General features: G+C 41.1%; 1 protein-coding gene across 3 annotated transcripts in view; it reads right to left on the reverse strand.

Moving 5' to 3' along the window:
• Positions 1-27,652, reverse strand: part of MYH10 (myosin heavy chain 10) — a 109,531-nt gene that overhangs the window by 58,678 nt on the left and 23,201 nt on the right. For 2 of the 3 annotated variants that reach the window (XM_056866626.1, XM_056866619.1), the window contains exons 3-9: positions 23,664-23,691; positions 17,443-17,545; positions 8,000-8,092; positions 4,978-5,041; positions 2,914-3,012; positions 1,683-1,826; positions 914-1,009 (exon numbers count right to left, since the gene is read on the reverse strand). In XM_056866626.1, the coding sequence (XP_056722604.1) occupies positions 914-1,009; positions 1,683-1,826; positions 2,914-3,012; positions 4,978-5,041; positions 8,000-8,092; positions 17,443-17,545; positions 23,664-23,691 (627 nt within the window). Of the gene's footprint in view, positions 1-913; positions 1,010-1,682; positions 1,827-2,913; positions 3,013-4,977; positions 5,042-7,999; positions 8,093-10,838; positions 10,857-12,323; positions 12,354-17,442; positions 17,546-23,663; positions 23,692-27,652 lie in introns of all 3 variants that reach the window. The other variant, XM_056866634.1, reaches the window with a different exon arrangement.

Consider the following 27,652-nt stretch of genomic DNA (forward strand, 5'->3'; position numbering starts at 1 on the left):
ATTTTATAGCGGAAGCTTAGAAACAACTTATGGTGACACTACCAGTTGCTTTTTGCTAAAATAAAAAAGCCCCAGACTCTTAAGCCTTCCCCCATAGGGGAGATCCCATGATAATTTGGGTGGCTCTTTTCTGTACATTCCCTAGCTCTTCAATGTCCATTTTGAGATTTAGTAACCAGAACTGCACACAATATTCCAAAAGTGGCCAACAGAGATACTTGTATAAGGGCATTATTAGTCCGGCAGTTTTAGCCTCAGCTCTTTTCTTGACGACTCCTAGCACAGAATTTGCCTTTTTAAAAGTCTGCATCCCACTGCATTGAGTGTCAGCAAGCTACTGACCAATACCCAAATTTAGTCTTTTCTTGATGTCACGCAAACTCAGGCCCCCTACCAGCACATATGTGAAATTAGGATGTTTTGCCCTGATACACAACCCTTTGCATTTACCCACACTGAATTTCATCTACCATTTTGTTACTGATTCGCCCAGTTTGGAGAAGGTCCCTTTGGAGATCGTCACAATCCCCTTGTGTTTTCACCATCCTGAACAGATTGGTGTCCTCTGTAAACTCCACTGCCTCACTGTTCACCCCCAGGTCCAGGTTAACTTATGAATAAATTAAAAAACCAAAGTCCCAACACACAACCCTTCGAGACCCCAATACTCACTTGCTGCCAATGCAAAAAAATGTCCATACATTTGCTTCTTTTAAAACCACTGATCAATCTATTGAAGGACATGCTCTCTTTTCCCATGACTTAAGTTTACTCAGAAGCCTTTGATAAGGTACCTCGTGAAACACTTGTGTCTACTGGGCCATCCATGTCTGCATACTTCACAAAACATTTAATCACTGATGACCAAATGTTGCTAAATTCAATATATCTCACTTGTGCACTATTCATTTACCTGTATTTTCTGGCATCGATGCCTGATCAGTGTTCCGCTCTTTCTTGAAGGAAATGTTACCAAACTGTAGTACTGAAGATACTACTTTCAGCATAGCTGTGAAAAAAAGACACATAAAACAAATGAATAATTGGCCTTTAGAAAAATGCATCCATCTATATCTTACCCACAACCAAGTTCTTAAAAAAGAATAAACGGGTTGATGAAGAAACAGGAGACCTGGTGCCCACCCTAGACAGACTGCTTCTACTGCAGGTCTGTTCAGATGTGCATGCAACACCTATATCATTTCAAGAAATTATAACATTTGCTACAAGCTTCATATACACAGTACTTAAAAGTGTAATGGAAGCCTACACTAAGGTAATCCAGTTGTGTACCAATAACAGCTAATTATGTGATTGCAACAGGTTAAAGAATTTTGCATGTATTTGCTTACTTTGCAGTCTTTATTCCACTAGTCACAGAAAAGGGCAATATGGTATTTATGACACCGATGCACTATTCCATGGAAATCATGCTCAGGATTCTGAGATTTTACAAGGCATTTTTTAATACACTTTCACAACTATCTTAAGAGTTAAAAGCCAACGATTAATGACAGCTGAAAGAAGATTGTTAATGCTCACATAAGGATGGTGAATTCTGCACTTGAGTGAAATTCCACATGCATTAAATTTACTTCCCAGTTGTCATTCAAATATGTGCTGTATTTTACACCTCAATATACATAACTCTGCCTTCTACCTGTAGTATCTTCCAGACATACCCAAGATTTCATCATGAGAAAACCCCATGATATGCATCGCTTCCATTGTCTCCTGGAAATTATCTTTGTCTTGCTGGCCAGGAATAGGGACATAGCCATTGGAAAGGAATCTGTAGTTGTTAAATCCTTCAAGGAGTAAGTCAGCTGTGATGCGATGGAAAGATGAGAAAAACAGATTTTCTTCAAGTTATCTGAGCCAGCAAGTAACCCTCCATTAATTCACCAAAATTTAGATCAAGTTTAACTATGGCAGACCAACAGTTCATTCTCCAACAGTTATGAAGTTGAATAAAGACCATCTTTTTTTGAATTTATAGCTGAATTTATTTTTTTGTTAAGGCCATGACAGCATGATCTTAAAACCCAAAATAATTCTTCAAACTGTCCAAAGAGCATATCTAAGATAAAATGGTATTCCAGAAGATGCATGCATGAATATCTAAAAGATGTCTTAAAGACCATAATGTATGCAATGCTGACGACCCTGAGAAGAGGTGGGACTCTTCTCACAGTAACTGATGCTTGTCCTAAACTGTAAACACCATGATCCTCTGGCCTAGCCACAGCAGAAGCTTGGCTCACTTCCCAGTTTAATTGTTTTATGTCCAATATGCAGGTTTGGCAATTGCTGCCAAAACTCCTTCAGCCATCCTGTTTGAAGCACAAGTGTTTCTGTCTAGCAATTCCCAGTTAAGACCTAGAACATTATAAAGCTTTAGACTATAATTGTCAAACTGGGTCATATTCATTTCACTGAGGCTGGCACAAATTTGGAATTCCAAAAGGAGAAGGAGAGTTGTTTTTTTATATGCTGACTTTCTCTACCTCTTAAGGAAGAATCAAGCCAGCTTACAATCACCTTCCCTTCCCCTCCCCACAACAGACACCCTGAGACGTAGGTGGGGTGAGAGAGCTGTGACTGGCTGGCTTCATGTGTAGGAGTGGGGAAACAAATCCAGTTCACCAGATTAGCGTCCACTGCTCATGTGTAGGAGTGGGGAATCAAACCCAGTTTTCCAGATCAGAGTCCACCGCTCCAAACCACTGCTCTTAACCACTACACCATGCTGGCTTAACTCTGCATTGCTTTCAGAGTTATTTCTGGAATATCTAGAAATCACTTGCCCAAGTTATTTCTCCTCTTATCATATAGGCACAAAGCCAAGGAATTATTTTTGCTTCTATTCAAATGCTGTAATTAATTTAATATAGTAAGATGTATTAAATTTACCTTTCAAGTGCTCGCCTGCCCCAGCTAGCAGCTGATAGAAGATATGGAAAGTCCGTTCATCTTTGGCTTGACGAACTGCACGCGACTTTTCCAGTAAATCTGAGCCAAAGCAGTTAAGGATTTTAACAGGCAACTGAGCATCTTTATGAAAAGGAAAAATAGCTCCTGGGGAAAAAAAGCAGTAAATTGCTGTGCCAGACTTAATATTTTCCCCTCTTCTTCCTACACATTCTATTATTGTTGTGCCAAACAGCACAAGAAAATCTTAGTGTGGAGTTCATCAAATTAGCACTTCTGAAGTTGTTCAAGGTCTCATATGGTTTCCAAACACAGAACTGTGAGAGTAGCATTTCCCCCATGGACTGTACCATTCAAAAAGTCTACCTGACCAAAATTATTTATGTTATTTATAGTCCGCCTTTCTCACTGAGACTCAAAGCAGATTCCACTGTGTAAATCAATACAATCAACAGCATGGGACATCCAATAAGCAATGCAACAGGATTAAGATTGTAGAAATCGGAAATTAAGCAGAAATCTTCCTTTCCTGCTTTGAAGTCATTAAAGAACAGTGGTGCATTTGCAAAATGTAGAAGGTGACTTGGTGAGAGGAAGACAGAATAATAATGTGCTGGTAAGACAGAATCCCATTAGTATCCTTTGCTCTACCCCTTATCATATCCAATTTTAAATCATATCCGATTTTTGCACTTGGGTTGTAGAGTATTTATACAGAGTAAAATGCGGAAAAATGGGTCCAGCTTTTAAAAAACACATGCTTTTTATTTTGCATTTCAACGTGACAGGGGCAGCACAGGAACATGATGCAGGAAAAGTACTCTGAACCTTTCTCTAGAAAGCCCAGTGGAGTGCGTGAGATCCAACCTCACTTCCTTCATTATCCACTGAGGCCTACAGTGACTTGTGAGTTCACGAGTCACAGGGCTGTATGGAAAGCTTTGATGAGAAAGTGGTTAGCAATCAAAAATAACTGGCACAAGGCATTCTCACCAAAGTCCTCCTTTTTTCCATTAAGTTTAAACTCTTAAGTAGCTGGCCTTCATGCAAATTAGACTCTTGCCACCTTGGCTTGGAAAATCTAGCCTCCAAGGAAAATTGCCAATACAGGTTGAGTATCCCTTATTTGAAGTGCTTGGGACCAGAAGTGTTTTGGATTTTGGAATATTTGCATACACATAATGAGATATCTTGGGCATGGGACCCAAGTCTAAACACGAAATTCATCTATGTTTTATATATACCTTATACACATAGGATCAAGATAATTTTATACAATATTTTTAATAATTTTGTGCATGTGGGGCATTGTGGGAAACCTGCCATTGGCGTTACCTGCCTGCACACGTGCTATTTTATTACCCTTTGTGGGCGCTCAAAAAGTTTCGATTTTGGATCGTTTTGGATATTGGATTTTCGGATAAGTGATACCCTGTGCATTTCTTGGAAACACCATAAACTGGATAGTAGGAACTGCCCAATTTTAAACCAGTTTCAGATCCATTGTTTTGAGGCAAGGTAACAAAGCATTCAACAGAAGAGAAATGCCAGCCTTTCCCAAGCGAAACCTTTTCCTCTGGGCCATTTAAACCAGACTTCATGGGATGGTAATTACTTTAGCAGCTCTGGTGATCTATGGTTGACAAACAGATCTGAGACACATCCACGTTGCCCACCGTCTCCGGAATCCAGCATTGAAAGATTCCTAGTTGGTTTGGTTTATGATTCAGAGTTCTGGAAACAAGACATTCTGGGACACAGGCACATTCAGAACCTTATTTATGGAAGGGGAATCAGTGTTACCTCTCTTGGTTCTCACACCCAAGTATGACGAGCCCTAGTTTTGCAGGGCATGGACAAAAAACGAATTGCAATGTTTTCCCCCAATTTGTCTTTTTCCTTTTTCTCTTCCTGTACCCCTTTTAAAAAACGAATACAATTATAAAAAAAAAAAAAAAGAATTGTCCACTGAGTTTTAACCAAAGCATTTCAGTACAGATTGAAAAGACTTATCGGTTTATAAAGTGGACTTGAAAAGCAGGATACACGTTTCAATGTTTGCTCCAACAATATAACCGGTAACATCGAAATTTATTCGGATGAATTTGCCCTGTAGGAATCAAGTATGAGAAATTACTACCAATATGTACATTGCAACCATGTTCCTTTAAATTGGGAAGTTTAATGACTAATGTAACTTAACCGAAAGTTATTAACAACACTAACTGCAGCTACATCAATCAAATCGATTATTATTGATTTCTTATTTTGTCCGCTTACTTAAATCAGGTGAAAATTCAAAACACACTCTTCACTTAGATGGAAGCACTCTCAACAAAATGTTAAAATCATCAGTATTGGAGATGGCTTTTCAAAGCCACCATCTGGAGTATATTAAACTACTCATAAAAATAGTGCCAAAGCTATTGGAGTGATTGTGTTCACAACATCAATACAGACTTAAAGGAAAAATGTAACAGGAAACAGATGTTAAGAACTTTCACAGAAAAAAGACTTAACTACATTCAAGTCATCTTTGAGGCTTCTAGAAAAACTAAGTAAAACATATCATTGGGCAAAGAAACCAAAGTTGTTGCTAAAATTCTCATCAGCAGAATTACCATCAGTTTGGAAACAGAATGACTGGAAACAGCCAGAATAACATTCCAATGTACCTCCATATCTTCAAAATTGATATGGTTTAAAATGATGCAACTCAGTCGTGAAAAAATCAGGTGTTAGAGCACATGCTTTGCATGTAGAAGATCCCAGATTTATCTAAGACCCCATACGGCTTCTGCCAGTCAAAGTAAACAATACTAAGTTTGACAGACCAATGGTCTGACTTGGAATGAGACTTTGTATTCAAATAACCCCCCCATTAATTCCTCTTCAACATATTCCAAATTATGTTGTTTACAAGCTTTTAAAATGTGCTTGACTATTTTCACTTGGTCCTCATTCTTTTTACACCAGACGTATATGTAAATGTATGTGGAATGTGAGCTAAAATATTTTCTACGCCGGTCTTTATTCCCTTAGTTTGTAAGAGTTGCATAAAATTAAATCTGAACCTACACATGCTCTTTCCAGTTTATATTTTTTGTGTTCTATGATTTGCTAATTCAGATTAAACTAAAACAATGAATGATCCTATGGAGAACTTGGATATGATATCAGACCTTAAGAGCATATTTGGTTTTCTTTTGAATTGGATATTGATTGTCAACATGGGTAGAGGTAGGAACAAGGGAATTTGTACAATGGCACACCCACACCCAGTCCTTAAATCTTAGTTCCAAGTTATGTCCAAACTGAGCCACACAGGCTCGTCTAAGGCCACACGATGGCTACACCCCTCCCCACACTTAGGCTCAGATATTCATGACAAACTGTTCTTCGTCATTTCCTCCAAATTGCAAACTATGGTTTACTCTCTTGACTAGAAATCTAAAGCATACTTTAACCCTGATTTGGAGGAAAGGGAGTATACCTGTTTGCAATTCAGACAAAACAAGAGGGAGACCCCACGATGACACTCAGGTTAGAGGAAATCCCATTCCTTTATCAGCCTTCACTTCTCCTCCCCCACTAGGGCTTTGCTTCCACCCCCACCCCCCATCTCTGCCTTCTTTGTGTTTCTCCCTTCCCCAGTTCCTGAATTCTCCTCTGGGCATTCACATAGCCCCATCTTCCTGTCTGGCCTTTCTACTCTTGTTGGTGTTTTGATGGGGGAGAAAGAGGAGTATGCTGGTGGGTCAAGGCAGAGCTGGTTCTAGTTTCGCTATGGCATGGTGGCCATCACCATGTTTTCACTTAGCACTTGGGGCTGCTATGTCAACCTGATATGCTGCTCAAACTTGATTTTTTATTTTGCAATGTCTTCACATGCCAAGGCATTGCAGATGCTGCTTCTGGAGCCCCCCCCCCCCCGCCCCTACTTTAAAAAAAACCAATTAGGGCTTTTTCTGGAAACCTACGGGTTTCCCTGATTTGAAGAAACTTATAGCCTAGGCCTGGCTGGCCCCATTTTATGGATTTATTCATCCACAGAAAGACCACCATGGCTACTCAGATGCAAGAATGAAAAATTATAGTTTGCTACAAATGCAGAAGTGAAGGGAGAAAGGGGCATGCAAGTCCAAGGATTTCAAAGTCCAAGTCATATCATGGTACAACAGGGTTTGTCCTTGCATGGGACTGCAGTCAGTGCATTCATTACTCAAATAATATTTAACTCAGGGACTATTTGTTGGTTTTGGCACTATGCTACATTATAGAAGCAAGGTAATATATGTGCATAGGTGTAATTAACCAAATATACAGGGAATGGGAGAAAGAGTGCTTAAGTGGTTGTACCTATACAATTTACAATGCATCAAGACAGCCCTGAAACCGACTGGAATGCTAGCCATAACTTAAGAGGTTTATGTGTTTTCATCATTGTTGTTATATTCACATTGTTTTTATTGTTTTTATCATTGTTTCATTTATATGGTACGCCGCCTTGAATTCTGCAAAAGAGAAAGGCAGCTAATAAATGTTTTAAGTAAATAAATAAACATTCTTCATTGCACATGTCTTTCCTAAAGAGCATACGAGAAGGTTCTTTTTACTGTGAACCGCACAACTGTCATAATAACTACTTACGGAAAACCTGACATTTCACATTTATAACGTACACTTCTCAAAGAAGAAAGAACTTAAAAATGTGAGCATGCTCCTGCCTAACCACAAAGTTATATACACACTGACAAAAGGTGAAGGATCAATTTATATTTGTGATGGCTAGAGATTTCATGTACTTGAGAAAACAGTTTTGTGGATGCCAAGAGTTTTCCAGCCTCGCACAGTGTGGTTTAAAGCACAATGGTCAGTTTTAAGATGAGCCCAATTTCACTATCTTTCAAGCACTGCAGTGCTAAGAACACTTTCCTGGGAACAAGTCCCACTGAACAAAGGTGACGAGGATTCTGAATAGACCTGCTTAGCATTGCTCAGTAAAAGACTAGAGGTTTACACAGAAAGTATTAATCATTTAAATTAAGTTAAATTTTAAAAGCCTTACAAAACGAGAAGAATTGTCATTTTTCACTGTCTTTGCATTCCCAAAAGATTCCAGAATGGGATTGGCCTGTAAAAGTTGACGTTCCAGTTCACCCTGAAAATATATACACAGAAAAATAAAGTTATGAAATCCCAATACAAATGCTGTATAGTTTCCCAGGAATGGTTTTTCCAGTGGTCTGATCCCATCTGTCTTCTTAACATGGCATCTTTAAAATATTTATTGCCAGATTTAACAAGTCTTGCAAAAATAAGTGTAGCTGAAATGTATGGTATGCACTAAACACAAAAAAACATCAAATTAAATTCAGGACTAATGAATAAAGCACAGGATTAACAATAAATTTAATCTGCCATTTTTAGACCAAAAATGGCTTGAGGTAAAGTAAGAACTGTGATGTGTGCAAAGACCAAGAAAATTTCATCCACAAGTACCATTTGTACCAAGAAACAGTATAGATTTTGTCATTGATAAGATATTTAGCAACCTTTCTGCTTTCATGTGTGAAAGAGATACGTTTATGGCCATTGCAGTATTGTTTCAGGCTTGAGTGAATACTGTTAGCACAATATGGAGCTTAATGTAATTTGTCCCTCTTCCTTAGATTTGACTGTGCTCAAACCTGTTGAAAAGCATCATAAATACACAAATATGGACACAAAGCCAGTTTTGCCAGTCTCTTATAAGTTTGAGTTGACAAACCTGGAATTTTAGGGGATAATTACACTATTGTTGTCCATGTTAATATCTGTGCATATCCATTAGCCCCAGAGGAGAAACTTCAGTGAAAGATGTCATATTGATGTCTTGTTTGGGCTGATAGCAAAGGAGGAAAGAGTGAAATTATATCTGGAATATAACTACAAAATTAAAATGAGCCCTGCTTTTTCCAGCCAATTGTTAATTGTCACGAGATACTTATGAACCGTTTGACATCTTCCACTCATAAGCATCATGTCAATTGCTTCTAAATACCTGCCAGTATTTCCCACTAAGAACAATTTTATCTGATTTTACCCAATCTATTTTAATTGGGTTGGATCCAACCAGCTTTTCCACAGGTGAAAAAGGGAGGCAAAACACACACTCACACCTATGCTGGGGTCATGGGACCTCCATGAGCAAAAGCCATGTGGGGTGGGCGCTGCATAAAGAAGAGGAAATGGCAGAGGGTAAGCAAAAAAAAAGTTGGCTGGATCCAACCCAATATTTGTGTAGAAACGATTTTAGAACTGTACTTCTCTGAATAGAGTGGTCTCTTCCTGACTTTGAGCATTCTCCACTTAAAATTGCATATATTTGTAACCAAATTACCATTCAACATTATGGGTCTGATCCAGTCAGAGTTCAGCTATTTTAAGTCTAATTTATTTTAGATGAGAGAGATTTAAGCAAATGCTTAACAGCGAACTCAACATGGTTTTAAAAAGTCTAACTGACTAGCTCTCTAAATATCCAGTTTTATGGAAAAAAGAAATACACCTAGCATACGGTGCTTCACTAGGACCGGGAGTATTATACAATCAGAGGCCTTTAATAAAAAATAATAAAAAGATTTTATTAGCTTGATAGAGTCCATAATCTGAAGCCTTCCACACAGGAAAGCATTCACATTGCTATCTACTGTGTCTTAATTCTGTCTGACATGATCTTGGTAACTCAGTCTCTATAAAATATTACTCATCTAATCTAACAAATAGTTGATAACAGGGTGGGGAGAATAAAATACAGATGACAGGAGCCACATAATAGAGGCCCAAATGGATCGTTCAAAGTCCATCCATATTAAAACAAAATGTAAAAAGATCACTTCATATAGAAAGGTCTGGTATGACAGTCTCAAGTATTGTAAAAACAATATGAACTCTAATAACACAGTATGGCTCAACTTGGTACACAACCAAACAGTGTGTAACTTAAGTAACTGCCAGGGAAAAAAAATTCTGCAAAGTGTTTGATGCTATCAATAGTCATGCCTCTGGTTGTCATAAGCAAGCAAATTTAGATCTTTGAATACATTAACCAAAAAGATGTAAAAGTCTGACTAAATCCCACGAAATAAAACTTTTAAAGGTGGCGAAATTACTTTCTATGAAGCATTCAAGGTACAGCTCCCATTTATACATGGGGTCCTATGATGCCTGGCACACCGCTTGACCGGAGGGGCCACTGCTGGTCAGTGGTAGAGCATCTGCTTGGCATGTAGAAGGTCCCAGATTCAATCCCAGGCATCTCCAGTTGAAGGGACTAGGCATGTAGGTGATGTTTAAGACCTGGGACCTTGGAGAGCTGCTGCTGGTCTGAGTAGACAATACTGACTTTGATGGACCAAGGGGTCTGATTCAGTATAAGGCAGCTTCATGTGTTCATGTGTAGTACAATCCTAAACTGAATACATCCTTCTAAGTTCAATGACTACTGACTTAGAAAGGTATAACTCTGCTTAAGCCTGCACTGATGGTGCCATGTACCACATAGTTCCATACTGGGTTTTTTTTTGGGGGGGGGAGGGGGTTGTCCCAATGAGAAAAGAGGGCTACAAATGAAGCAAGAAAATATGTGGAAATTGAAGTATCTGAAGTATCTGAAGACCATAATTCCATTCTATATTATTCCACAGTAGCTCTAAACAAAGATAAGATTATTTGTGCTGCCTTTCCTAATAAAATCAGGGTCACCTTGGGAAAAGCATAGAAGAATGAAAATGTGATAACATGCAACATCATGCAAATCAACAGTGCAATGATAGCTAAGTGAGGGACATTGTTCTCAGCATCCCTGCGATTGGGCTCATCATGAGATCTAGGTGAAAAGCTGGGGAGAGCTACATGCTACTCACATACAACAGGGATCCACTCTGTAGTTTAAAATGACAATGAAACAGAATGTCAATGGTTATGAAAGTATGAGAACTACAGAAAACATACTGGGATTAAAGATTCAAACCACTTTATTTGATTCCTACGATGACAGCTAGCTAAACAGGTTTTGATAAGCCTAAACGGTAACCCATCAATACTCCCTCAACCTACCTCATTCCCAAATAAACCTGTTCTTGGTCCAAAGAAAGCTATATGTTAAACAAGCTCAGGGAGCACAACAGCACTCTTCAAGCAGAACAGAGGCAAATTCTTCCTAATGTGGCTTACTTTCCTGGAATCCCAACCTAGGCCATGCTCTAGATCCTAATCCAATGACACTAACTTGTGGATAAAAAGCCAGCTAGCCACCCCAATGATCAACCTGGGTCCATAAAAGCTGTGGATAAAAAAATGAAGTTGCTATTTCTTAGTTTTTCATAAGAATCAAGTAGTACTGGTAATTGCCTTCCAACAGAGCCAGAACTGCTCAGAGATGTGGAAGTCTACGAAAAAAAACTCACCTTCCCCCATGAAGAAATTGAAAATTTGGAGGATCACTAAAAAAAAACTACTGTAATTTTTTCTGGAACGAGTAAAACCATTTTTAAGACAAGGCTTTTACTCACTCAAAGCCCGAACAAACAGCTGTTAGGTTGCTGATCACCCTATCATCTCGCAAATCATGGACTGCTTCACATTTACCTGGCAAATCATGGATAAGCTTCACCTGCAACCCATACTCCAACTATGCAACCCTGAGCAGTGTTCTATGTTTCTAAGCCCGTTGACTTTAATAGCCTTAGAAGGGTATAACTCTATGTAGGAATCCCCTGCAAGACACTAGTAAAACTCCTATTAATTGTAACGTATTTTATTCCAGCTTTAATATTTGCACTGTACAGCATAAAGTTATCATGCAAAGACCAGACCATTTGTTTGATCAGGTTTGGCCAAATGACAAAAGAAGAAAAATAATCAAGAACAATTTGCTCTGAGATTTAGGTATTAATTGCCCTATCACTCACTAAATTTTAAACGGAAGCACCTCCATTTAACCACCATTCCCTAACTAGTATCTACATGAAAGAACCAATGCTGTTATACCCACATTGTGTTTGGCCTCAAGGGTTATAAAGCTTTGCTTTGTCCTGGACCACAATAAAAAGCACTAACATTGCCGCTTTCTCCATCAAGTCTCCCAAACACTGAAGGAGTGCCCAACAAACTTCGAGAATTCATTATCTGCTTTATATCATAGAATATATTCACTAAAGGACTGCTATTTTATGGTTGTGTTTCGGTACAAATGCAGTAATGAAGTTTACTGGTAAGCTGCATGCCTGTATCAGAAATCACATCTATACTTCAACTGGATGTTGACAGGTAGTCTGCTGAAAAATGTAAAATGCAATTGCAAGATTAACCCTATATGAAGTTTAGAAGCATTAAAAAAAACCACTTGCCTGATGCTTCACCGGCTTAGGTGACTCGGGCTGTTTGTTGCAAACAAACAAATTCACATGTTAGCAAATTTGACCTTCCTCCCACTCTTCAGAATTTCACACACAACCCTCCATATCATTTGGCACATTTGCGTAACCATACAATTCACAGCAACGGCAATTTTCCCCAGGATTCAATTTTAATCTTCTTATTCGAAGATACCTGAAGATATAAAAAGTACTCTTCTCTTATGATTTGGACTCCCCTGTATTAAGAAATCTAACACCAGCTTAATTTATAAAAGATCTGAAATGATATCTTAAACAGACTTATGCCTTTCTAAACTCACTGGCTTCAATGAGCTTGTGTGTGTGTGTAAAGTGCCGTCAAGTCGCAGCCGACTTATGGCGACCCCTTTTGGGGTTTTCGTGGCAAGAGACTAACAGAGGTGGTTTGCGAGCTTAGAAGGCTGTAAATCTCTTTAGGATTGCAGTTTAGGATTACTAATATGGAATGAAATATGCACTCTCAAACTTTAATTAAATGTAATGTTTCCAACGAGCTCTGTCCAAAACTATCACAAAAGCACATTTGTCCCTGGACTACATAGACATTTCAGTGTTTTATATAAAAATATCTATGCTAGATTTCAACAGCTAAGATGTGCATCCAGGGCCTCTAAATATGCACACAGATGGGTAGGAGCTGCTCTTTTCTTTTTTGTGTAGGAGCTGCTCTGTTCTCTTTTGTTAAACAGGTTTGCATGCACAGGAATCCCCAATTTACTGAAGAAAATGTGACAGATACCAATATGCAGCGGTTCACATGCATTAGATCCCTGCCAAGTTTACCACAGCTCCCAATATGCCAAAAAGGGTAAATGGCTGCTGGTGGTGGGAAGTGCCATCAAGTCACAGCCGACTTATGGCAACCCCGTAGGGTTTTCAAGGCAAGTTAAGTTCAGAGGTGGTTTGCCATTGCTTGCCTTTGCATAGTGACCCTAGACTTCCTTGCTGGTCTCCCATCCAAGTACTAACCAAGGCCGACCCTGCTTCGCTTCCAAGACCTGACGAGATCAGGCTGGCCTGGGCCAGTAAATGGCTACTGTATCACAAAACCTGGCCCAACAGTTTGGGGACCCAGCATTTGTTTTTATTTAAAATCTGCATAATGAAAATTAGAGTACACATACTAAAGTACCAAGCATTTATGTTTACATAAAGTGCTAGGGTTAAAATTAATGGTACAAATTTAATCCTGCACTTCTGAGAATTAAATAAGACAATTTTAGTTAAATTATCTCTTTGTAAAAGGATCAACACACCATATTTACCATTATACACTGCATATTAGTTTACATTACAGTCAGCATTGTTATTGAAAGGGTCTCAAAATATAAGCACCTGTATATACTCGAATATAAGCCAACCCGAACATATGCTGAGGCACCTAATTTTACCACAAAAAACTGGGAACTTATTGACTCGAGTATAAGCCTAGGGTGGGAAATGCAGCAGCTACTGGTAAATTTCAAAATAAAAATTCTTTCTTCTGCTCTTGACACAACCTTAAGTTTGAAACCAGCTTCGTATGACCTGCGTTTTTGTTTTGGTCCAGGATTAGAAGTATTGGAATCCATTTGTAACAGGATAAAAAAAAGACTTTGAAAAAGAAGTGCTAACGCAACACATGCAATAACACAGTGCGTACACAACACAGAATGTATATTATGAGCCCTAACACAGGCTGCTCTATACAAGCATAGTCAACACTGGGTCCAGATAGGGGTTAATAAGAAAATAAAAAATAAAATATAGCAGACTAAGTACTGTAAATAAAGACAGCAGACTAAGTACTGGGTGTATGGCGTGGCCTTGGCGGCTGGAAACCCTAGCCCCTCACGCCATACTTGGGGCAGGTCGAGGAGAGCTTCCTCGGCCTCAGAGCAATCCAACGGGGAGTCTGAACTGACCTCCCCGTCGGTAGCAGACAGCTTGCCCTCTTGTCACCGCACAGGGTTGGGCTGCTGCTGTCAGTGCTGCTCCTCTCCTCCCCGGCCTCCGCTCTTTCCCGCCTTTATTTCCCCATCCGCCCCTGTGGCCCCTCCTCCCAAGCACTTAAAGGTCCTCCCTGGCTCGCTCCACCCTCTCCCTCCTTCCCGCGTCTGTGGTGGCCACAGGGCGCGCCCCCGCCCATGCTCGCCCACCCGTCAGCTGGGCGGCACTGGGGCCTCTAGCAGCGACGGGGCCCCGGCCCAGAGCCATTGTCACGGCTGCACATGGCTCCCTGGCTTGACGGCCCCACCCTGCCCCCCGCCCGTCGGCCCCGCCCGTCGGCGTCTCGCCCCCACATGCTCTGAGCGGCGGCGGCGTTGGGCAGCTCCTGGCGACCCTGCCCCTCCAGCAGCGCAGAGTCTCCGCAGTCCCGGCTGGTCCCCGGGGGGGAGCCTCTCCTCCCGGGGTGTCTGCGTCTCCGTGGGCGTTGCAGGGAGGCGCCCCGCCTCGCCAGCCTGCAGCGTTATCCTCCTGCCGGCCCTGCCCCCAGCTGCAGCGTCCGGGCCTCCCGTGGAGCTGCTGCCCGGTAAGTACAGCCGGAACGGGGGGGGGGTGCCGGCCGCCGACCCAGGACAGTGGGGCCCTCACTCGAGTATAAGCCGAGGGGGCCTTTTCCAGCATAAAAAATGTGCTGAAAAACTCAGCTTATACTCGAGTATATACGGTATTCTCTATACCTACAGGGCGACTGGTGTCAGTGTCTTTATAATATAACTAATAAGCATTTTAACAGCTCAACTTTACATGTACCCTAAATGTAACAATGTCTCAGAAGCTGTGGGAAAGGGTTTTTGCAGAGCTCAGGTAATAGTGTTGTGCATAGCTCTTTGCCCTTTTTCAGTTAGCAAAAATTATGCAAATATGCTTAATTTATACAGGATGAGAAACATGACAAGTCTGTTTAGCAGACGTACAAGTTCCAGCCTTAGAATTGCATTCTACACATAAAGAGATAAAGACACATTGTACACAGGTGAAATGGAGCCTTGTCAGTGAAGACCAAGCTACCCATTGTTAGAACTGGTGGTGGGTTTTGCCCTACAACAACATTGTCCCCAGTTCAGCATTTTTATTTTTAATGTAAGCTAATTTAACTGCAGAACGTAAGCGTGACAAAACTGGAGCAAGGGGCTGCATTTTAGTGATTGGGGCAAGGGACAAGTTTTGTGCCATCTACAGCCCACATTACAATCTACTGTGTGGCCACTAAGACTGGAGATAGCCTCCCAACCCATCCCACATCTTACATCTGCATATTCTTTTCCCGGATCCCACTTTTGATGTGGGACATAACAAAATCCTATTAATCAGGTCAAATCTGCATACAACAGGAGCAGACACCAGCTAACTGCATGCTACTATGTCAAACAAAAACATGCAGTACCTGGCACAGGATTACTTAAAACCTGCTTCTGTCACAAATACACATCACAAGGACCCTTATGCTAGCAACTTAACCGCAAAGACCCATTTTAATATCCAAGAATTAGTACAAAGGTAGAGTGGGGGACATGTAAGGAAAGTGTGGCTGCATTCAGGAATCACATTAAACTATTGTTTGTTTAAACCAGTTTGTGACACAAGCCCTGGTTAGTCTAGCAGATACACATAAAAGATCATGGTTTGTTTGTAAATCCCAGTTAGTCAGTTGCCTGCCTCCTTTTCCAACCTTCAAGGAGAATACTGAGCTGTCTTACATTGCCAGGCTACTACCAATGCCTCACTATACATACAGCCCACTTGCTTCTGGTCAACCAGAAAACACAGGAGGACCAGGGGAGAAAGCAAAGAAGAATTAGCCTAGGGTAAGTCAAGCCCCCCCATTTTTAACCTTGGTTAAAAATAGTTTCCTTCCCCCTTGCCCGTTTCTGTCTAGCAACTTTGCTGAATTCCTGACCTTTTAAACTCTAAAACAAAATCGATCTTTTAAGGCTTTTTGCTCTCCTCTCCCTCTTTTTTATCTTTTTACTTCTTTTAAAAATTGTCCCTTTGGAGAGACGGAGGTGTGATGCACACAGCTGCTTGGTCAGTGTTCAGTGACAGAGAGCAAAGGGAAGGAGGAAATGTCCTCAGACAGCTGTCAGTAACAGAATAAAGCTGAAGCAGCAACGTTTTTGGCTACCATATTTTTCGCTCCATAGGACGCACCTTTCCATAAGGGGCACCTAGTTTTTAGAGGAGGAAAACAAGAAAAAATCTTGTTTTCCTCCTCTAAAAACTTGTCCTACGGAGTGAATGCCCTAGGAGGCGGGCGGGCGCACAGAGCGCGCCAAGCCGGCTCTTTGCACCCCCCCCTTCCCAGCTGGGAGGTGGGCGGGCGCTCAGAGCGGGCTGGGAGGCGGGCGGGCGCTCGGGCTGGGAGGCGTGCGTGCGCTCAGAGCAGGCTCTGTGCTCCCCGCCCGCTTCCCAGCTGGAGGCAGGCAGGCGCTCAGAGCCGGCTGGGAGGTGGGTGCACGCACCAAGCCGGCTCTTTGCACCCCCCCTTCCCAGCTGGGAGGCGGGCAGGCGCTCAGAGCCGGCTGGGAGGCGGGCAGGCGCTCAGAGCGGGCTGGGAGGCGGGCGGGCGGGCGCGCCAAGCTGGCTCTGTGCTCCCCACCCCGCTTCCCAGCTGGAGGCAGGCAGGCGCTCAGAGTGGGCTAAGCCGGCGCACAGAGCCGGCTGGGCGAGCTGGAACGGCGCGAGGCGGCTTTCCCCGGCCGCCTCCCAGCGCGCCCAGCCGGCTCTGTGCGCACATTCGCTCCATAAGACGCACTGACATTTCCCCTCACTTTTGAGGAGGAAAAAAGTGCATCTTATGGAGCGAAAAATACGGTAATTTGTGTTTCCCTTTCTGTGTGTGGGAAGTTGCAAGGGGGCTAACTAGACAAACTGGGATTTTAAGCACTGAGATGTCACAACAAGTTACACAATGCAAACCACCGTTAACCCAGGTACAAGCCATGGCTCAGAACCTCAGTTTAGCACCTACGAACACACAACAGTTTGGAGGGCAGCCTGCATTCAAGAAAGCAGTTCATGGAATAATTATTTTATTTATAGCTTTCAACCAACACAGAACCATCAGGGAATTCTAGGTAAAACTTACAGGAATGTTGTGGTCCTTCCTTCCTTTATGAGAGGAAGCAACATGTGCAAGATACTGAATAACTTTCTTGGTGTTCTCTGTTTTCCCAGCACCTGATTCACCTCTGCAAGAATACACAATCACAGCTAAATTTTGCAGGAGAAACAGTAGTCACATCTTCATCACAACTTAATTACTAGGATTACACATTAAGATATTTTAATTTCCTGACATACTTTAAAACAATTTTACAGCTTACTTAAATCACCGCTGTACAACTGATACTGTTGGTATTGTAAGCACTTTTCACCCAAGTGGTTTTCAAAATTTTCAAGTCATGTACTATTCGTATTGCAGTTCCAGTGGTAAAAGCAGAGCAAAACAGGGAAAGAAGATCAGTAACAGTTTGTACGACCAATCAGCTTACTAAAATATTGTTTACAGTGTATATGCAAGGTATTTTACTGGTTTTATCCTATCTGTCTTCACAAGTGCCTTTAAGGCAACTTACTATACACTCATTCCACAGATATCAATAGGCTGCTGTAAGGATCTTGTTTCATGACTGAAAGAATGAGAAAAAGCTGTTTTATAGGAAGGCAAATTTGTAGTTAATAATCTAACCTAATATCGAGCTTAACAGAAGTCTACGGTTGCTATGCAGAGGCAGGCAATGGCAAACCACCTCGGTACATCCCTTGCATGGAAAAACCTATTGGGTCGCCATAAATCAGCTGTGACTTGACAGCAATAAATAAAACAAACAGAAGGTCTTGATGATTACCTTTCTGCATCATTGTGATATGTGTGCTGTGAAGTAACTTCTGATTACAGCAACCCTATGAATTAATGACCTCCAAAATAGCCTATCATTTACAGTCTTGCTTAGGTCTTGCAAATTGGAGGCTGTGGCTTCCTTCATTGAGTCAATCCATCTCACGTTAGGTCTTCCATTGTGATGCTCACTGATAATCCATTCACTCACTATAGACAAATTAGGTGCTCTGGGGAAAAATAGGCTTCTCACCTAACTAATTATAATTTTAGCATCAAGTACAGACCTGACAAGATCATGGTTAATGCTGATACTCTCCAGATCACCACATATAGTACAGGTTGAGTATCCCTTATCTCGACTGCTTGGGACCAGAAGTGGATCTTTCGGATCTTTCTGTATTTTGGAATATTTTGAAATATTTGGTCCCCAACCTGAGGCAGAGAGAGTGAAGCAGCTTCCAGCGGACATGCCAGTAGTAGTCTCCTCCTCCCTAGAAGGAAAGGTGGCTTCCCTTCCCCCTCCCTCTTTCCCATTCTCCTTCTTGTCTCCTCTGTACCCTGTTCCAGGCAGCACAGATCTGCCTGTGTGCCGGCTCAAATGGTCCAGTTTTCATGTCAATCCAGATATCGGATGTCCAGATAAGGGATACTCAACCTGTAGTTCCTTAGGATAAGTGAGATGGCCACAAGATGCTCTATTTCTGAATATCCCCACAGAAGGGTATGTTTTTGCCAACCATTTAAGTTTCCAAAATCACTGCTTTGGAGTTGCAAAGAATAAGGAGCACTGACCAGGACCAGAGACTCCAGAGAGCCAGAAGAACCTACCAAATAAGGGGGCAAAGTTGACGAGATGGCAAAATGTTTTCAGGAGGATAATGGAAGGACAGTACATAAAGTTAGAGATCCCACATCTAATGAACTTTTTCAAATTAGTTCACTTTGGCAGCACAAAAGAAAATGATATTGGAGGCATATTACATTGCTCAAATAAACACAGGCAATGAGCCTACTGGGCTGATGTACAGGTTGGAGGTGCAACTTGAATAATAGGGCAAGTCATTTAAGTCATTCACAGACAACTCCATTTTATCCTACTGACAGCAAACAGCCCTTTAGAACTGTTAACACTGGGTTCACCAAATTAGAACAGAGCCATACTTCCTCAGAAGGTCCACTGAAGAAGAGACAGCAGAAGCAATGGAAGAGGCTTGTGGTACAGGTCTTCTCCTGGTTGACAGTGCTGCAGGAATCAGGCTTGTAGGGGCCTCATGTGCAATCTAGCATGGTGAACCACTGAGTCAGTAGCTGTCATTGGACCCAAAAGTATCTGAACATCTGTTACCTATTTGGCAAGAGTACTGAATAAAAGTTAAAGCCAAGTACATTAGAGTGACACATCTATCTGTGTCTGATGTTAAGTAGTACTCAAGCCCAGTAGGGCACCAATAGATGGTCTTGGCTGGGTAAGGGTGTGATTTCTCTCCACTGATGTACATGCTCAATGAGGCTCAGACATGCAGAGTTCACACACACATCAAAGGAGGGAGGATTGGGAAGACACAGTCAGGAGCCAGTTATTGATTATACAGGAAGACTGTGAACACCTGAATATCCTTGGCACAGTGGAGACAGCAAAGGGCAACACCCTGCATTGGAAGTCAGCATTTCCTCCAGCAAACTGCAGAAAATGACAATGCTGAGGTCAGATGGAAACGGTCACCCTTGTAGTCAACAGGTGCAATCAAGGCTGGATGAGGAGAAGGAAGGAAGTGAAGGTCACCACTCAGACCTTCTTTGCCTGGACGAAGAAGCTGACACTCCTGAAACTGAGGATGGGGTGGAGACTGCCCTCTTTGTTACACTGAAGTAACAAGAGACGAAACCCAGTCTCACCTCTCTCTGTAAGAAAGAGTCCACCTCCTGGTGGAGAATGGGGGTAGGTGGGGTAGACAGAAAAAATCTGGATAGGGGAAGAGAAGCTATCTCAATTATGAATCCCTGTCTTATGATGGTCAGGACGCAGTGATCAGATGTTATCACCTTCCAGGCTGGGAGCATTGGCAGAGACAAGTGGAGATGAAGCAAGCCCTCAAAACCATTTGGAGTCAGAGGATCCCTTTGCTTGGTTACATGAAAACCAAGACAAGATCAATGATAAATATGTATATGTTGAAGAGAAAGGATTTTTTTGAATACAGAATAGTTGATGAAGTCCTGCTGAACCTGCTGCACTTGATGGTTTGGCTCTAGATGCTACTTCTGATTAAAAGAGGACAGTGTTGTCAGGCCCATGGAACATGCTGTTGATCTGACCTTTTGTGCCTGTTACAATGTCTCATTTGTTTTACTGCTAAGAAAAGCCCTCTCCTTCAAGGAGCAAGTCGAATACAACCAGGCATGACATCTAATGACCAGAGCTTCAGCCAGTCTTTGCTCTAAAGTCAGCTCCAGGCTTTGTTGTGACCAGTTGCTGACATGCTAGATGCAGTACTTTATCCCTGAAAATTAAGTCAGTTTGTTTCACTTCTTCAGACTGGTTGCATCACATTATACGTGCAAAGTAACTGGAGTCTTTCAAGGATAGGACTGCAAAAGTATAGACTCTGCATTATGTTCCATTATGGCCTAGTCTGGAGGAGCTGAGTGCAGAACCTGTTCCTCTTTTCCTAAGAATTACAGAGTTTGGACCAGGGTGGCTAAAAAGAAAACTGCAATCTGACCACAATATGAGATTTTCAACCTGCTTCGATGGTCAAGATGACATTATATGTTTGAGCCAGGCTTCTTTATTAAAGCAGGCATGAAGGGAAATGACACCGGGGCATGAGAATCAAGGCAGATGATTACAAAGAAACTAAAGAAGAAGAGTGTCCCATCCAAGAATCAGAGGGGAAATGGAGGCATCAATACCGGCAGGAAAACCAGTGAAATTCAGAAGGTGATTGGGATTCATGATCCTGAAAGTGTCAGTGTTGAGAGAGCCAAAGGTATTTGGATATTCAGGTTCAAGAGTAAAACCCCAAAGATTCATAGGAGGACTCTTGACACCAAAAGGACAAAGGTGACTTTTCTTGAAGGGGTTTATGCCACTGGGGCCTAAGGCCAGCATTGAAGTACAGGTCTTTTATCTGACCCTTGTAGATGGAGAGAAATGGGATAATGAAAAACACAATAATATCCTCTACTTTTTTTTTCTTTTTTTTACAAAGAAGAAACGTCTTCATTCCAGGCATGCACAGATTGAAGCTGTGATTCTGAGAGGAGGATTTAGTGCCTAAATCCTAGTTCTACAAGTTTCCAGATCACTGCGTCTGTGCAAGTGAAAAGTCCAGAGACCACAAAGAAGTAACTTTGAAGGTAGTATGTCCTTCATAAACCAATAGCTTGGAAAATATTGATAATACCGGAAGAATGCCGAGAAATCTCCTTGCGCCTTCCCCTTTAAATGGTCGATGCAAGAATTATTGAAATGGTTTGCAAAGTGCTTTAAGCGTACAGGAAACACACTAATATATGCTTATTTTATTTATATCCCACTTTTCTCCCTGACTGAGATCCAAACAGGCTTATCACATTGTTCTCCCCTCCTGTCTTCACAACCACCACCTTGTGAGGTGGGGTGGGCTGAGAGATTGTGGCGGGCCCAGGGTCACTTATAGTGAACTTTCATGGCACAGCAGACGTTCAAACTGGTCACCCTGTGTCCTAGTCTAATATTCTAGCAGCCAAGCCATGCTAGCTCCTTTATTGCATATACAGCTCCCTCCTTTATCAGTGACAAGATACCTGCTGACACTCAAACCTCTGTAGTCAGAACTATAAAAGTGGTATTACCCACAAAAGGGATGGTATTCATTTAGAAAAGTAAGCTATATTTGATGAAGGGCAACTTTCCTACCCCTCCACTTTCCACTGCAGCCTGCCATAACCCCCTAAAACCATGCTCACAGAGATTAATGGACCAGCAGGAACAGCACAGAAGAAAAATGAGGTCTTCAGTGGGAGAAGTGAATCAATAAAATTACACACACCTCTGCAGAAAGAATTTCCACAAGTGGAAAAAGAGGTTAAATCCAAGCCATTGGCTGAAAGTACACCAAAACTTTTCTACAAGTAGGATCTCTGCATTAGAACCATTTGGGCCTGGGTTACCAAAGCTTAAGTCCCAGCTTAACCATGACATTCCAAAGGAAGTCTCACAAATTCAGGACTAGAGACATTATGGATTATAGCACATATGCAGCTGGTGCCGAACATAGAAACATACATTTAATTCTCATTAATTAAATTCTCATGGTGGTTAGTAAAACTTTCCATGTATTATTACATCACAGTGTATGCTTCGCGACAGCATGGTATGACAGCTGTGAAGAACACAGGATACTGACAACAAGCAAATTTTAATCAGATATTATAGAAGAGGTGGGAACAGTGTTGCATTTGGTGGTGGAGGAAAGTGCTGCTAAGTTGCAGCTGACTTATGGCGACCCCGTAGGGTTTCCAAAGCAAGAGATATTCAGAGGTGGTTTGCCATTGCCTGCCTCTGTGTAGTAACTTTGGACTTCCTTGGTGGTCTCCCATCCAAATACTAACCAGGGCCTACCCTGCTTAGCTTCCAAGATCTGACAATATTGAGCTAACCTGAGCCACAGTAACGTAAAGTTGGCCCTCATATTCAATCCTAATAAGAGGAATAACAGTGCAATCCTAAGAACACTTTCCTGGGAATAAGGCCCACTGAGTAGACTTCTGTAGGATTCTGAGTATACCAGTTTCAGATTGTGCTGCAGGTCTGTGAAAACATACATGTGCCTAAAGCAAGATGTTGTTTTTCTTTTAAATGATTTACATAATATATAGCATACATAACAGAAAATTTAAGACATATATAGTCTCAAAACAGATGTCCAGCATTTGACGAAGCAATATGCAAAGGCTTGGAACCCACAGAGTATTTCTGCGGACAGAAGGATTTTAGCCTATTCTCCCCTCCCGCTGCAGACTTCCAGCTTCCTGCTCATACTGTCCTTGGGGGTCCCCAGTCATTCAAGGAACAGTGTTTTGAGGAGCACTATGGGCTGCAGGGAGGGGAATGTGAGGATATCACACTCCATGGGCAGAGATCCCTTCTGTCTACAGAAATTACCAGAGGATTCAAGCCTAACTGTCAAATAAGTACTCAACAGATTTCTAGTAAAATCTGACCTGTTTCAACAAGATCTTATCCAAGAGCACCATGTGCTTGAAAGTAAAATCCAGAATGTTCCACTGCTATTATATGTAAAATGATCTAACACTAAACAATGTCTTGTTTTAGCTCTTTACACGTCAGTGGCCTGCTTCTTTTGTTTGTTTGTTTAGTTACAAACAGTGCCTGTGATTGAAAATGACAGCAGCCACTTCATCATCATCCTATTATTATAAAACAAGGAGCTGAATACTGAAGAATGATGTATACTTACGTGCAAAGAATTGATTGGTCCTCACGATCTGTACAGGAAAAGCAACAGAATAAGTTATGACTGACATTACTTCTGCCATTCAGCAACAAGCAAGTACATAACAGTCATATCTAGATTTAATGAATATTAAAGTCCCCTAAAACAGTATGTGCTAGGAGTATAGACTTTTCATCCATCCATTACTTTAAATATCTGTTTAAAATGTTACTGAGATAAAAGCGTAAACAGTGAAAAGGCAAAATACATAATATTATTCTTCAAATGCCTTGAGAATACAGACAATGACAGTGACTATTTGAACACAGATGCAAGCCAAAATAGCAACATAACTCATTAGTAAATAAACATAGGACAAGCACAGAAGAACCAGAAGCTACAAAAAGAGCTCAGGACTTGTTTTAGTGACCAGAAAATAGTTTACATTACCTAACTACCTTCCAACTTCAAGTAATTTACCACACTGCCCTTGTTCTCTTATTTTCTGCCTCATGTGTACAGAAATCTATTTAAGAAGAGCTTGCTACTTTCACATTCTTCTTTATCATTCTTAAAAATGACAAAGTATTAGTAAAATATTTTTTAAAAAATATGAACAGTTGTAACAGTTACTCTAGTAGGAATATGATGAAGATGGGTCTGACTTGTTCAACAATAATCTGTTATTAAGTTTTAAAACCAAACAAGGTTGCATCTTGTCAGCAATATTATTTAATATCTCATTGGAGCCGCTAGAAATATTAATTAGAGAATCACTTAATATAAAAGGTATTAAAATTGGAGTCTATCACTATAAGATAAATCTATTTGCCGACAACATAGTTTTATTTTCAACTGATCCAAAGAACTCAGCAGATAGTCTAGGAACTCTCACAAACAAATACGGATAGGTAGCCGGTTATAAATTAAATTTGAACCTTCTGCACACAAACCCCATCCAAACCATTTTTGCGCCATTTCATTCCAGATTGTTCCTTCTTTGGTTCACTTTTGACAATCCAATACACCATCGGTGGACTGTGTCATACGCTCAACAGAACTACCATGTTCTCACAGGCCAATTCCCTCTTCCCTTTCCAGGAAATTTGCTGTGATGTGTGAATAGGGAAAACTATGGCTAGCACTAATCTTCGACCCGAAAACTGCAAACCCACAGGTTCAAATAATGATCTGGAGGTAAGCCCTAATCGCGGTTTGATCAATTCAGATATTACTGCAAATTATAGTAAGAGGATAATTAGAAATAGAAGACATAAGAACACAGGAGAGGGAGGATAGGGCCATTCAGCCCATGTCAAGTTACCAATCCATAGTATGGACTATTGGAATGTAACATAGGGTTGCCAACCTCCAGTCAACTCTGGAAGGGCCTTGCCGCTTCTCACCTTTTACTGAGAGAAGTTAAGGCTTGAAGGATGGCAATACTATGTTGCTTGCCTAGTAACCCCCAGACTAGCTGGAGATCTCCTGTTATTACAACTGATCTCCAGCTGATAGAGATCAGTTCACCTGGAGAAAATGGCTGCTTTGGCAATTGGACTCTATGGCTTTGAAGTCCCTCCCCTCCCCAAACCCTGTCCTCCTCAGGCTCCACCCCAAAAACCTCCCACCGGTTGTGAAGAGGGACCTGGCAACCCTAATGTAACATCAAAGTCAGGCCTCTCTGCAGTTCCTATACAAATGCATTTTCACTTTCTCCTTAATTAATGCTAAATTTGTGTGTATGGGAGCAGTTACGCAACTGAATACATTTCCTACCAGCAATAATAAGTGGGGAGATCCTTGCAACAGGATCAAGGAGTATACATGATTAAGATTATGTGCTAGGGGAAAGACTGCAGTCTAAACACGCAAGATGTCTATATATATGGAGATACAGATGTTAACTGTACAAAATTTGCTGTGATAATACACAGGGGGAAATCTGGAAAGAGGCGTCAGACCAGATAAATTGTGGGAAGACTAATGCATGAGTTTTTGTGCAAAAAAAAAAAAAAAGCCAGACATACTGCATAAACTATGTCAGATGGCAACAGCATGGGCACCATCCTTCTCTAAGGAATCACTCATCTGCACTCCTATCACTCCACTGTGAAACTGGTTAAACCAAACTACTGTACTTCCAAAAGCCAACACATTGATATGAAAGCTGCCAAGATTATTAAACAGGTCAAATTGTACCAGAGGGCAACTAGATCTATTGTACAAGAGGGTGGAAGAAGTACAGGCACTGCACCAAGAGGTGGAGGAAGTGTCAACAACACAAAACTGCCAAGATACAAAGTTCTTGTTGAAGAGAGAGCACAAAGTCTGGTCTCTTTAGAACTGAAGAAATTGCTAAGAATACGCATAAGGAATATTTCAAACTCTGCTATTACATGGCAAGTCAGTACATCTAACATCTTCTGAAGATCAGTACTATGAAGTATAAGGCAACTACTGTTCAAAAACAGTTATCAGCGCCGATTTAACTAGGCTATTAGACTGATAATGTGGTTTACAGGAATCTGGTTCAACAATTTTTGTAAGACTCTGTCTAAGTGCATCATATCCCAAGACAGATACACAAACCCTTGAAAGAGTTATGCTACTGTTTATACAAGGAAATTTTTACTACTAAGCCTAAGCAGTTATGAAATATGCAGTAACACATCTCTGAACACATCTCATTCTTAAAAATTCAATTTATTTATAAAAAGGGACAGCTCTACAGTTGTTTATATCTGTAATATAAACAATGTGTTTTATGATGCTCTTGTAGGCAAAAAGAACATCAATTAAAGCATTTCATATTCAGCATTGTATCCTGAATGCTGAGTTTCTCGAGCACTACTTCTTTGTATTGTCCTCTATCATTTAGATTTCAGGCATTCCTTTTTCACAGGAATAGTAATTAACCACACATTTGCTAACTAGCAGAGCAACCACGTGCACCTGACAACTTTACTTTTTATAACCAACTGAAATAACATATAATTCAACATCTAATTTACTTTATTTAGAAAATGTGTATGCTGCCTGCTCGAGGCAGCTCTTGGTACCAAATTGGGGTGCATCTTTCCTCCCCTTTAGTCATGTGAATTTGATTTACTAATGCCTTCACACCTCAGAAGCCCAAAAGACAAAAAAAACCACTTGAACAAAAGGCCAGCTAAAATAAAGTCAGATAATTTGTCTGCACCTGACACATGGTTTTTCAGAAGTGAGTTCAGTGGGGTTTACTGCTCAATACACTTGCACAAGATTACAGTCACAGCTGAAGTTATATGGGGGAGAGTTCTTAGTTGTGGCTAGAATGCAATTGCATACTCTATTATCCCTGATAATAATACAACATTTCCTTCTGCCGTGCAAAACTCTTTTGCACCTGTGTATTGAGTAAAATAGACCCTGCTCTTCATAACTAACTGACATTCGTACTTAGAGTACGGCCTGACAAACTCAGGGTTGCCAACTGGTGTGCAGGAAAATGTCCTGCCCATTCAACAGAGGCTTAATGTGTGGAAAGAAACTGTCAGAAGCTTTTTGTGGCATGGAGGTAAATAACCTGATATCATTTACCTCTATGCCAATAAACAAGTGTCAACAGTCCACTTCCAAACATAAAGCCTCTATTAAAGGGACAGGACATTTTTCTCTAGGCCAGTTGCAACCCCATTTAAAACTTAAGAGGCTACATTTAATTTGCTTAATATGGCACAGAATAAATTGTACTTGGTATGGATGAGCCTGGACTCCTTAATTTTGGGGCTGGCACCTACGTCCAAAGAAAATTTGTCACGGCCTCTTCTACATTCTCATCAGGGCTTTTTTTACACAGAAAGTAGCCTGCCTTCTCAATAACACACAAGGTATTCTCAATCCCTTCTCGGTCATACACAAGCACTCAGTAATAACCAGAAAGAAACTGAGGGTGCATTGCTTTTCAGTACTCTTCATTTCATCTACTAGAAACAACTGTACTTAAATAATGTCATCTGCCAAAGTACAAC

The sequence above is a fragment of the Euleptes europaea genome, chromosome 1 (genome assembly GCF_029931775.1).
Source record: "Euleptes europaea isolate rEulEur1 chromosome 1, rEulEur1.hap1, whole genome shotgun sequence".
In the NCBI taxonomy this organism is placed as follows: domain Eukaryota; kingdom Metazoa; phylum Chordata; class Lepidosauria; order Squamata; family Sphaerodactylidae; genus Euleptes; species Euleptes europaea.